Source organism: Natator depressus, chromosome 1 (genome assembly GCF_965152275.1).
Source record: "Natator depressus isolate rNatDep1 chromosome 1, rNatDep2.hap1, whole genome shotgun sequence".
In the NCBI taxonomy this organism is placed as follows: Eukaryota; Metazoa; Chordata; order Testudines; family Cheloniidae; genus Natator; species Natator depressus.
Window position 1 is genome coordinate 331,656,232 of NC_134234.1, and position 12,929 is coordinate 331,669,160.

At 44.0% G+C, this 12,929-nt stretch overlaps 1 protein-coding gene across 4 annotated transcripts in view; it reads left to right on the forward strand.

Moving 5' to 3' along the window:
* DMTF1 (cyclin D binding myb like transcription factor 1) overlaps positions 1–12,929 on the forward strand; it is a 56,074-nt gene that overhangs the window by 41,798 nt on the left and 1,347 nt on the right. For all 4 annotated transcript variants that reach the window (XM_074942576.1, XM_074942579.1, XM_074942578.1 and 1 more), the window contains exons 13-16: positions 3,053–3,138; positions 5,689–5,847; positions 7,542–7,925; positions 11,891–12,038. In XM_074942576.1, coding sequence (XP_074798677.1) covers positions 3,053–3,138; positions 5,689–5,847; positions 7,542–7,925; positions 11,891–12,038 — 777 coding nt within the window. The remainder of the gene's footprint in view (positions 1–3,052; positions 3,139–5,688; positions 5,848–7,541; positions 7,926–11,890; positions 12,039–12,929) is intronic.

A 12,929-nucleotide genomic window follows, 5' to 3' on the forward strand; every position in this document is an offset into this window, starting at 1 on the left:
TTTTACCTGCTCCAGAGAGTGCAGGCATGAGTTCAGATTCTGTGCACTAATACTCGGGGGAATACTAATCCCAAACCAGTGGACAGCAGAAAGTGTCCATAATTCTGGAAACACAACTTGGCATGAACCGTGACTCTTGCTTCTCTCTCTCCCCAGATCAGACATTCATAGATTTTAAGGCCATAGCGATTCCCTGAATTAATTACTGCTTCAAGTCCAATAGCTGTGGTTAAACTACAGCATATAGTTTAGAAAAATGTCCAATCTTGATTTTAAAATTTCCGGTGACGGAGAATCTACCATAACCCTTGGTAAATCTTTCCATTGCTTAATTATCCTCCCTGTTAAATTCAGATTAGAAATAAGGCAAATTTTTATCCAGTTTCGACTTCCAGCCTTTGGATCTTGTTATACCTTTTTCTGCTAGATTGAAAACAACTTAACAAATTTCTGTTGCCCATGGAGGAACTTCTAGACTGTGATCAAATCACCCCTTAAATTTCACTTTAAGCTACGTAGATTGAGCTCCGTGAGCCTCCTGCTGCTAGGCATGGTTTCCAAACCTTTTAATCATCTTAAAGCTGTCCTCTGAACCCTCTACAATTTTTCAACAGCTTTCTTGAAGTGTGGAAATTAGAACTGGACACAATATTTGAGTAATGTTTGCACGAGTGCCAAATGCAGAGATAACATAAACTCCATTAGCCCTTTTGGCCACAGCATCACAATGGGAGCTCGTGGTCATCATGAACCCCCAAGTCTTTGTCAGACTCATTGTGGGGTAGAGCGTCCCATCCTGTAAGCATGGCCTATATTTTTTATTCCTAGATGTTTGACCTTACATTTGGCCAGACTGAAACACACATTGTTTCCTTGTTCCCCAGCTTACCAAGCAATCCAGATCACTCTGTGTCAGTGACTTGCACTCTGCATTATTTACCACTTCTCCAATCCTTGTGTCGCCTACACACTTTATCAGTAACGATTTTATGTTTTCTTCCAGGTCACTGATAAAAGTGTTAGAGTGGAGACAAAAACTGATCCCTGCAGGATCCCACTAGAAACACACCTATTCAGTGATGATTCCATTTACAATTACATTTGAAGACCTATCAGTTCAAAGTGTCACACGGTACCAATTGCATGCCGTATAGAAGTCTAAGGTACACTTACACTGCAGCTGGGAATGAGGCTCTCCGCTTAGGTAGACAGACTTGAGCTAGTGGGGTTAGCGTTAGTGCACTAAAAATAGCCGTGTGGATGTAGGGGCACTGGCAGAGGCTCAGGCTAGCCATCTGAGCTCGGACCCACCTGTCCCACTGGGTCTGAGTTCAAGTCGCTAGTCTGTGCCTCCGCCAATGCCCCGGTCTCCACGCTTATTTTTAGCACACTAGTTCGAGCCTCACCAGCACAAGTCTGTCTATTTGGGCCTGGCTCACTCCCAACAGCATTGTGGACATGGCCTAAGTGTATTACATCAACACTATTCATCTTTATCAACCAAACTTGTAATCTCATTAAAAATCTGAAGTTTGTGACAAGATCTATTTTCCATAAACCAGTGTTGCTTGGCATTAACTATATGATTCTGTGTTCATTCTTTATTGAGTGTTTTACCAGGAAATCCATCATTTTGCCCAGTGCCAGGCTAACAGGCCTATAATTAAGGCTACCATTTAGTCACAGGTATTTTTAGTAAAGGTCACGGACACGTCAAGGGCAATAAACAAAAATTCACTGCCCATGACCTGTCCATTACTTATACTATAAATACCCCTCAGAAAATCTTGGGGGGGGGGGGGGCGGACTGCTGTGAGGGGTGCCCCAGGGAGCCACTGCTGGGGAGGTGGCCACTGCTGGTGTGGGGCCAGTGGCACCAGTTGCCGCCGAGCAGCAGCTGCTCCAGCTGCCCAGGGACCGCTATGGGGGCTGCCAACAGCGGCTGCTCCAGCCACCTGGGGTCAGTTGCTGGGGGCCAGCCGCACCAGCCACTGCTCAGGTGGTCCCTGGGGCCATCGGTGTGGCTGGCTGCGGGGCTGCCCAAGTGGCTGACTGCAAAGCCTCTCCAGCAGCAGCCAGTGTGGCTGTCCCCAGGGCTACCTGGGCAGTTGGCGTCGGAGCCAGCTGCTTGGGTTGCCTTGGGGTCAGCCACACTGGCCTCCGCAGAAGTCACGGAGGTTGCGGAAAGTCACAGAATCCGTGACTTCTGAGACAGACACGGAGCCCTACCTATAATTACTTGAATCATCCTGATTACCCTTTTTAAATGTTGGCATGATATTAGCTTTTATCTAGCCCTCAGAAACTTCCCCAGTTTTCCACAATATATGGAAAATCAAAATTAACAGTCTAGATTGCTCCTCAGCCAGCTCTTTTAAAACTTGTGGGAAGCAAATTATCTGGACCTGCTGATTTTATAATGTCTAACTTTAGTAGCTGCTATTTAATAGCCTCCTTCCTGTTCAAACTGCTTGCAGTAACCCAGTGAAACAGTCAAGCTCCTACAGTATTAGCATTTGTACCTTCAGTAGGTTGCAGCCATTACATACAATGTGATTAAATATACTTGAGTGCATCTTGCCCTTCATCCGTTGGTGCATGTACACATTATAGGAGGACAGAGAGGAATGCAAATATAGGGCCAATTTTCAGCTGGTGTGGATCAACACAGAACATAACTGTATTGACTTGTCACTGATTTACACCAGCTGAGGATCTGACCTGTAGGGTGGTCTTATGGATACTTATTCCAGAATATGATTTCTTTTAAAATGTCATTACAAACATAAATCATGAGATCCCTTTAACGTCATTTTGTTTCTTGATCCGTATGCAGTTAATCATACTTTCTTCCCTCTATTTCCATCTCATGTAAGATGGTTTCTTTAAAGAGTATTGTATTCTAGATACAAACTAGAGAACCTTGCCATTAGTACTGCAGTCAGTTTTCTTTCTCTCAGCACTGGGATTAGCAATACCCTGCTTGACACCCTTCTGTGCTGACACATTTTGGTTTACATGTGGCTTTTTGATTTTTTTCCTACTCCCATAGCCTCAACTGATTCTCCTGCTGCTGCTGTCGACTCTGAGACAATAACACTAAATAGTGGAACACTACAGACCTTTGAGATTCTCCCAGTAAGTAACACAGAACTTGCCTTGCAAATCACACTTATTCATTAAATACGGTTAAATTGTTACATTTTTGTAGTTGATTTCCAAAATGGGGAAGGGAGAAGGGAGAATTTAATGGTGATTCTAAAGTAAACTTCTGTTACAAAATCCAGAGCAAAATGTGTACCTAGTTGTAATTAGTTAGAGCTGTGAAGGTTCAATATGAAATATTAACTCTTGTGAAACCATCTTATAGCAGGTTTCAGTGGCAGCCATGTTAGTCTGTATCAGCAAAAAGTAAAGGAGGACTTGTGGCACCTTAGAGACTAACAAATTTATTTGGGCCTAAGCTTTCGTGGGCTAGAACCCACTTCATCGGATGTGTGAAGTAAAAGATACAGGAGCATATATAAATACATGAAGGGATGTGGGTTGCTTTACCAAGTGTTAGGTCAGTCTAATGAGATAAATCAATTAACAGCAGGATATCAAGGGAGGAGATAAACTTTTGAAGTGGTAAGAGAGTGGCCCATTACAGACAGTTGACAAGAAGGTCTGAGTAACAGTAGGGAGAAATTAGTATTGGGGAAATTAAGTTTTTGTAGGTTTCAGAGTAGCAGCCGTGTTAGTCTGTACCCGCAAAAAGAACAGGAGTACTTGTGGCACCTTAGAGACTAACAAATTTATTTGAGCATAAGCTTTCGTGGGCTACAGCCCATTTCATTGGATGCATGGCAGAGGGGCATTGCTGGCACATGATGGCATATATCACATTGATAGATGTGTAGGTGAACAAGCCCCGGATGGTGTGGCTGATGTGGTTAGGTCCTATGATGGTGTCCCTTGAATAGATATGTGGACAGAGTTGGCACCGGGGTTTGTAGCAGGGTTTGGTCCCTGGGTTGGTGTTTTTGTTGTGTGGTGTGTAGTTGCTGGTGAGTATTTTCTTTAGGTTGGGGGGCTATATGTAAGCGAGGACTGGCTATGATATACATATGCTATATATATATGCTATATATGCCATCATAGGGCCTAATCACATCAGCCACACTATCAGAGGCTCGTTCACCTGTACATCTACCAATGTGATATGTGCCAGCAATGCCCCTCTGCCATGTACATTGGCCAAACCGGACAGTCTCTACGCATAAGAATAAATGGACCAAATCTGACATCAGGAATCATAACATTCAAAAACCAGCAGGAGAACACTTCAATCTCTCTGGTCACTCAATAACAGACCTCAAAGTGGCAATTCTTCAACAAAAAAACTTCAGAAACAGACTCCAACGTGAAGCTGCGGAACTGGAATTAATTTTCAAACTAGACACCATTAGATTAGGCCTGAATAAAGACTGGGAGTGGTGGGTCATTACAAAAACTTAATTTCCCCAATACTAATTTCTCCCTACTGTTATTCACACCTTCTTGTCAGCTGTCTGTAATGGGCCACTCTCTTACCACTTCAAAAGTTATTTCTCCTCCCTTGGTATTCTGCTGTTAATTGATGTATCTCGTTAGACTGACCTACCACTTGGTAAAGCAACCCACATCCTTTCATGTATTTGTACCTACTCCTGTATCTTTTACTTCATACATCTGATGAAGTGGGTTCTAGCCCACGAAAGCTTACGCCCAAACAAATGTGTTAGTCTCTAAGGTGCCACATCTTATAGCAGTGTATGTTTAATATTTTTATTTTAATAAAAATCTTTCTTATAAGTGGAGTTTATAACACAAGAGATCCTTGCTGGCAAAAGATCCCCCTATGCCTGTACCATTCATCCCATTATTGGTAGGGCACGGTCTCTCTCTACTATTACTCCTGGCAGTGGCAAATGGGAGCTCTGGGAGGCCATATCCTCACTGAACAGCTGTAGCAAGAGTGGCCTGTCTCCTTGTCACTCCTCTCTGGGAGCAAGACCAGGAAGTCAAGAATCTCTCCTTATCTTTCCCCTCATGGGATACTGGCATCTTTTATCTCCCCCCTCCTCCACCCCGGCGTTTTCATCTGGTCAGCCAGGGCCCAATCCAGCTCACATTGGGTCTTTCCATTGACTTCAATGGGAGTTGGATCATGTCCCAGCAGAGGGGCAGACAAGAATTAACCTATCAGTGGGTGGAAATTGCTGTATTCCAAGTGGATTTAGGATAGCAGAACTTGCTTTTACCAGAGTGAAATTTCACTATAAGATGTGTGAAAAGATTCTGCACCAACGCAGTTCAGGATTTTCACTCCAGTTTAACCATGTCCCCTTGTTAACTTTTCTATCCATAGCTGAACAGGAGAAGGGACTAAACAGAACCCTGCACTACCCTGTAGGAGAAAGTCCTTAGGGCAGAGAGACAGTTGCGAGGACCTCAGATAATTAGTTCTTCACTAATCTAGTTTATTGAAGAAAAATGAGGTTTTTACAGTTACTCCAATTAAATTGTGGTAAGTAACACAGGGAAGGAGTTATTTCAGTACTGTTTCTAGCTAGCTAAACTCCCCATAAGTGAGTGCGCTAAGAGCTTTAAACATGGTTCAGGAAGTGGGGAATTTTTGTATTGACTGTTTTTTCCCTTTCTTAGTCCTTCCATCTCCAGCCTACTGGAACTCCGGGCACTTACTTACTACAGACAAGCTCAAACCAAGGTCTTCCTTTAACACTGACTACCAGTCCGACAGTGACCCTGACAGCTGCTGCCGCTCCTGCCTCCCCAGAGCAGATCATAGTCCATGCCTTATCCGTATGTATCTTGAAGAGTTAGAATGCTGAAACATCTTGGGAAAAGGGTGGGCTAATAATTATTGCCTATCAGCTGCTGTGGTTACAGCAGGCCCCTAGTTACCTCTGTATGCTAAGGTTACAAAATAGTTCCCAGTGCATACACCTTTCTGACATGCTCATAACTTTCCATAATATTCCCTTTGGAGCTGAAATTTTCCATGCTCACTCTCTGTCTAGTCACAGGTAGAGTAAAATTCTTTTGGCCATTTTAAAATTATTGAAGAGTGAGAATTTCCCATTTGAAACAAACCCAACTCTTCAAACCACAGGCTGCAGAAAACTTGCTGAAGTTTAAAATTTGGCATGGGCATAGTCCTTATTGGAGATTAGTTGTTTGGTTGAAGATTAAACTGGTTTGAACGTGATGTCTCCCACTAGTGGTTGACCTCAACAAAATTTAAATCTGTTACCTACAACTTTTTATTTATAGGATTTTCTAAGATCTTATCACTGAAATCTTCACATCTGTGAATTAATTTATCCTCCCACAACCTTTGTAAGGTAGGGAAGTATTGTGACTGGTTAGCAGAGGGTGACAGCTGACAGATATTGGAAGTCACATAGGAAATTTGTTGCAGTTATAGAAATAGAACTCTGATCTCCTGAATCTAGGACTATTATTTTAACTGTAACCACTTAGCTCAAGTAGTATGAGCTTGTGCTTTTGGAACTGAAGGTATCTGGTTTGATCACTGCTGATGACTTTTCTGTCTCGAGTTAAATAATACTTAAGCTTATCACTATCCTCAGAATTATAGAATCATAGAATATCACAGTTGGAAGGGACCTCAGGAAGTCATCTAGTCCAACCCCCTCTCAAAGCAGGACCAGTCCCCAACTAAATCATCCCAGCCAGGGCTTTGTCAAGCCTGACCTTAAAAACCACAAAGGAAGGAGATTCCCCCACCTCCCTAGGTAACCCATTCCAGTGCTTCACCACTCTCCTAGTGAAAAAGTTTTTCCTAATATCCAACCTAGACCGCCCCCACTGCAACTTGAGACCATTACTCCTTGTTCTGTCATCTGCTTCATACATCTGAGAACAGTCTAGATCCAGCCTCTTTGGAACCCCCTTTCAGGTAGTTGAAAGCATCTATCAAATCCCCACCTAATTCTTCCCTTCTGCAGACTAAATAATCCCAGTTCCCTCAGCCTCTCCTCATAAGTCATGTGCTCCAGCCCCCTAATAATTTTTGTTGCCCTCCGCTGGACTCTTTCCAATTTTTCCACATCCTTCTTGTAGTGTGGGGCCCAAAACGGGACACAGTAATCCAGATGGGGTAATCCTCCTTTGTTACAAACAGCAAGGAAGAAATGTTGTCTAATAATGAGATCACAGGATGGAGATTCAGAACCCCCCGGTTCTAGCTGCAATTCTGCCATTGATTCACTTTACCTTGCTATGCCCCTCTTTTTTTACTCCTCCATAAACTAGATATAACAGTTTTAACCAGGTTGCAGATTCATAGAGTTGAAGGCCAGAAGGGACCATCAGAGCATCTAGTCTTATCTCCTATATGTCACAGACCATTAAATTTCACCCAGTTACCCATGTATTGACCGCAATAACTTGTGTTGGACTAAAGATAGGTGAAAAACCCACAAAGTGCTAAATACTATTTATTTTGTATCCTTTGTTAATACTTCTTACAGCCAGAACATTTGCTGAATGCAAGTGATAATGTCACAGTGCAGTGCCACACACCGAGTGTCATAATTCGCACTGTTGCTACTGAAGACATCTCCTCCGTAACCCAGGCAGAACTTACTGTCGATTCACACATTCAGTCAGCTGACCTGTCAGATCCTCCAAGTACCCTGGAAGCAGATACTTTTCCACATGACATCCATCAGTCCAAGCTGAGCAATGAAGAGCAGTCTGCCTACATTGACGATGACTCCTCCAAATTCAGTGGCAGAAATAGCACCGAACTGATAGATGGGGTGATGGTAAGAACTGAAGAGGAGATTTCAGATACAGACCTCAAACGTGAAGAGGATTCCCACTCCAATTTAACTGACACTTATGTCACTGAGGTAAGGAAGTGTATGATGGAAACTATCAGAATATGTGAAACTACTGCCTCTAAGGCCTTGTCTACACTACCCAGGTAAGTTGACCTAAGTTAGACTACTCCAGCTATGTGAATAACTTAACTGGACTTGACATACCTTAGGTCGACTTACCCCGTGTCTTCACTGTGCTGCGTCAACGGGAGATGCTCTCTGGTCGACTTACCGTACTCTTCTTGGAGAGCTAGAGTACCGAAGTCGACCAGAGAATGCTCTGCTGCCGATTTAGCGGGTCTTCACCAGACCTGCTAAATCGACACTTGCTGCATCGATTGCAGCAGAGTGGATCTCCCTAGTAGTGAAAACAAGCCTTCAGGGAGAGAGAAAGTGAAGGTTCAAGATAAAGGCCTGATGAGGAAATTAAGGTGTCCTTATGAATGTGTCAATAGTTCTGCTTTTTAATTCAGTCTTCTAGTGTTTTAGCTCCATGAGCATTTTGTGGAGAGGCTTTTTTTGTCTCAGAACTTCGTAAACCCTCACATGTTGGGAAGTGGAGGTAGTTAGATCAAGGCTAGGGTTTGGGTTCAGATTCAGTGGCACAGAAATCTCACAAGTGGGCTAGGAATCTGGACTCCCCAAGTCCTCATCTTGAGGATTTTGCTTTAATGAAGGTAGGTAACATAACATAGTGTGACCCAGCTAGTATGGATCAAAGCAGTGAACTGATGGTTTATGGTTTTAGGCGATAAACAAGCCAGCTATTTGTCTACCAAGTCACTGTCTTTTCTTTACAAATATATTGTGTGAGCAAGGGAGAGGTGAAGTACAGTATTTCTCACAGTCAACTTTTTACTCTACTAATCTCGCTAGTGTCCCCTTAGCTGCAGCAGACCTTTCATGACTTTTTTGCAGGATTTGATTGGTTAAGCGGAATAGTCCAATTATTAAATGCTCAAACACTTCAGTAAAGATTCAATTGTGAAACAAATTACAATCTCATACAGCTCAACATCTCAGATGCAGCCACTTGTTTATCTAAATAAATATAACACTGGAGCCATTGTATAGGCTTGATCAGGGGTGGGAAAACTACGGCCCGCAGGCCACATCCGGCTGTCCAGCCGGTTTAATTTGGCCCTTGAGCTCCCACTGGGGAGCGGGATCTGGATCTAGGGCTTGCCCTGCTCCCGCGCTCCAGCCAGGGAGTGGGTTCGGAGGCTGCTCTATGTGCGTGTGCCGAGGCTCCTGGAAGCAGGAGCATGTCCCCGCTCCGGCTCCTGCGTTTAGGGGCAGCCAAGGGGCTCTGTGCGCCACCCCCGCAGCTCCTATTGGCTGGAAACTGCAGCTAATGGGAACTGCAGGGGCAGCATCTGTGGACAGGGCAGTGCACCGAGCCGCCTGGCCGCACCTCCGCATAGGAGCCTGAGAGGGGACATGCCGCTGCTTCCAGGAGCTGCTTGAGGTAAGTGCTGCCCAGAGCCTGCACCCCTGACACCCTCTCGTGCCCCCAATCCCTTTCCCCAGCCCGGAGCCCCCTTCCACACGCTGAACTCCTCATTTCTGGCCCCAACCCGGAGCCCGCACTCTGAGCCAGAGCCCTCTCCCCCCCGTGCCCCAACAATCTGCCCCAGCCCTGATCCCCCTCCTACCCTCCGAACCCTTGTTCCCAGCCTGGAGCACCCTCCTACACCCCAAATCCCTCATCCCCAGAGCCTGCACCTCCAGCCAGAGCCCCCCACCCCCCCGAACTCCTCATTTCTGGCCCCACCCCAGAGCCCACACTCCCAGCCAGAGTCCTCACCCCCTCCTGCACTCCAACCCCAATTTTTTGAGCATTCATGGCCCACCATACAATTTCCATACCCAGATGTGGCCCTCAGGCCAAAAAGTTTGCCCACCTCTGGGCTAGATACTACCTTTTATACCAAGCCCATACATCTTGCATGTTCTTGAATTGGAAAAATTGATAGGGATTAAGTAACAAGAAATAAGATCAGCTTGCATTTTATTGGGCTTGTTAGAGTTTGTTAGGTTAAGTTGCACTTCCTCTTCAACAAACTATTCTCCAAAAGGGCTAATATAACAGATGCTACAATTTTTTTTTCTCACTCAGCCAGGAATCCCACTATAATTCAGACTGTTAGGTTTTGTTTCTGCAACGGTGAACAGATACGTACATTGAACCTTCTCTCTGCTGTTCTGAGGAGCAGGATCAGTACATCCTGCATACAGGCCAAGGCTACAGACTTTCCTCAATTTGCATTCTTTTTTTTTTTCCCGTTAGCTGAAATGGATGCAATAATAAGCTCTACATTTTAGGCAGGTTGAGAGCTCTATTTCAGCAGTTGAATCCTTGGATTGTCACACACAAATCAAAATAAGTTAAGTTACCATGTTCAGCATATAAAGACAAAAATGCTAGCAATTCAAAATCTCAACTTTCAAGACATTAGTTATGGGTAAAGGTATGAAAAGATGTTAGATTGTTTGTTTAATTATTCTCGGAAGAAAAAGCAAATCGACTTGGTAATTTTCATTTGTTTATCCTCCTAGCTAAATGGAAGTTTGGGGTCTGTGCAGTTTCACTAGTGGAGATAGAGGGGAATATTTTAGCCAAGAGGAGTACTCAGGAGTGGAGTGACTCTAAAAAGGCCTGTGTAAACTTCACTTTCTGAATAAGACATTTCTCCCTGCCTGCTGCCATTACAGTTGTGTCAGTGCATGGGAGGTATGGACTCACATTGCAGGGGTTTGATAACTATAGCTGGAAAAGTGCCCAGTTGCCTTTCCCTCTATCCCCTGTACCTTGAGGGCCAGCTTTTCAGTGCGGGCCTAGTAACCACTCCTCAATGTTGGAAGGTATGCTATGCTGTGCTTTCTGCAGGCTACTTCCTCACTGAATTAGGGACATCATACTTTGCACTAAGTAGTGCAAGCTAGGATCTGGTCTAATTTAGTGAGGGAGGACCCAGCTGTGATACATGCATCACATACATGCGTTCCTTCATACACTGCTTGACAGCAGCTGATAAGGGGTAACCAGCTGGGTGGCCAGCCACAAAGGTGGTACTAACAAAACTGCCGAGAGGAACAGGTTTTAGTAAAACTGGCTGGACCATCCTAGCTATCCCTCTAAACAAGGGCCTCTAGCCAGCCCCAGCAGTCTCCACGCCAGCTGTGAATCTGAACAATTCGGCTATTTTCATTCTGCCAATTCCAGTCACCCCTGCTGTTCTGCAATCAGCCTTTAGCTGACATCAGTCAAGATCACTCTTACTTAGCTGTGCTTAGAGTAGTTAAAACTTGACAGTGAAAGCAGCAGTTGTAGTTATGACTCAAGGAGAAGTGTTGGTAAGGTGTTAATTTTTTTTCTAACTTCCTTATTAAATTCACAGAAAGCAATTATAGTTGTATAAATAATTCGTGATTACAAGGCCAGAAAGGTGATTTAGTCTAACCTCTTGTGTAAACACAGGCCATAAGACTTGCTTGAATAAAGTTGAACTAGAGAATCATTTACCCCCAAAAAAGTCTTGATTTAAAAGTTTCCAGGGATCCATCCCAACCCTTGGTAAGTTTTTTCAATGGTTAAGTTACCCTCACTGTTAAGTTTGCACTTGATTTCTAGTATGAATTTGTCTAGCTTCAAGTTCCAGCCATTGGATTGTGTTATAACTGTTACACTGAAGAGCCCTCTTATCTACATGGGGACCAAAACTTGATAAGTATTGTAAATATATAATGTATGTCTTAGCACATCTAGAGAAGAGTAGCCACCATAGTGAGAAATTCAGTTTATAGCCATTGTAGTTCACTTAAAACAGTGCTTTTGAATATGTCTGTCATTTTCCGCTCCTTCTAACTACTGCTCGCTGTGAAAAAGATCTCAGCCACAGCCAGCACATAACTCAGTTTCTAGAAGCAAATGTTTCTGTATCCCATTATGGATAAACCTCTCGGATCTTATCCTTCAATCTCTCATCATGCAGGACCTAGGTTCTCCAGCCATAGAAGAACAAGTTGATCAGTCTGCAATAGACGATGAAACTGTCCTTATTGTTCCTTCACCCCATGGTTTTATCCAGACATCAGATGATATAGACAATGAATCAGTCTTACCTCTGACAACATTAACAGGTAATATGAGACAGTTGCTTAGTGCAATTGGCCTGAAACAAGATTCTTTGGTTCAGGGGTTCTTAATCATTGCACCGCAACCCCCTTCTGACAACAAACATTACTACATGACCCCAGGAGGTGGGACGGAAGCCTGAGCCTGCCACTCCAGGCAGAGGGGCCGAATCCCAAGGGCTTCAGCCCCAGGCAGGTGAACCTGAGCCTCACCGCCCAGGGCTGAAGCCAAAGCCTTTGACCTGCCGCCAAGGGGTGAATCCCTTGGGCTTTGATTTCGTCCCTGGGTGGTGCAGGTTGGGCTTCGGCCCTGGGCCCCAGCAAGTCTAAGCCAGCCCTGGCGACCCCATTAAAACGGGGTCCCAAGCCACTGTTTGAGAACAGCTGCTTTAGTTCAATATGGTAATTGAGCTCCTCTAATCATTCTGTGCATTATAGCCTTTATCTATGGAATCTTCATATAACTTACCTTCCAAATCATTGCTGGTTTGAAACTTTAGAAATAAGCCTCTTTAGATGAAAGAAGTTGGAAGCTTTTTTAAAAACAAGGAAGTCATGCATTCATCAGTTTTCCTCCACTGCACCAATGTTAAATGCCAGCTAATTAGTTTTAGACTGCTTATACTGTAGCTGGAAGAATGGTGATGGGTGGTAGCAGTTCCAGCCCTTGTGGAAACCACTCGGTGTGAGGTTTGAGTTAGAGATTGGTTTTTGTTCAGCGTGCAATTCTGTATACCTGCTTTTTAGAGGAAATTGTTTTGGAAAAACTAGAGTAGAGTAGCTACATTTTAATAGTTTTATTTAAACTGTTTCAAAGTACTACCTATGTGCTTTTGAGGTAAGTTTTTTTTTAGCAATACAATAAGTTTGTCCTTAACATGTTATGGCTCATTGCAG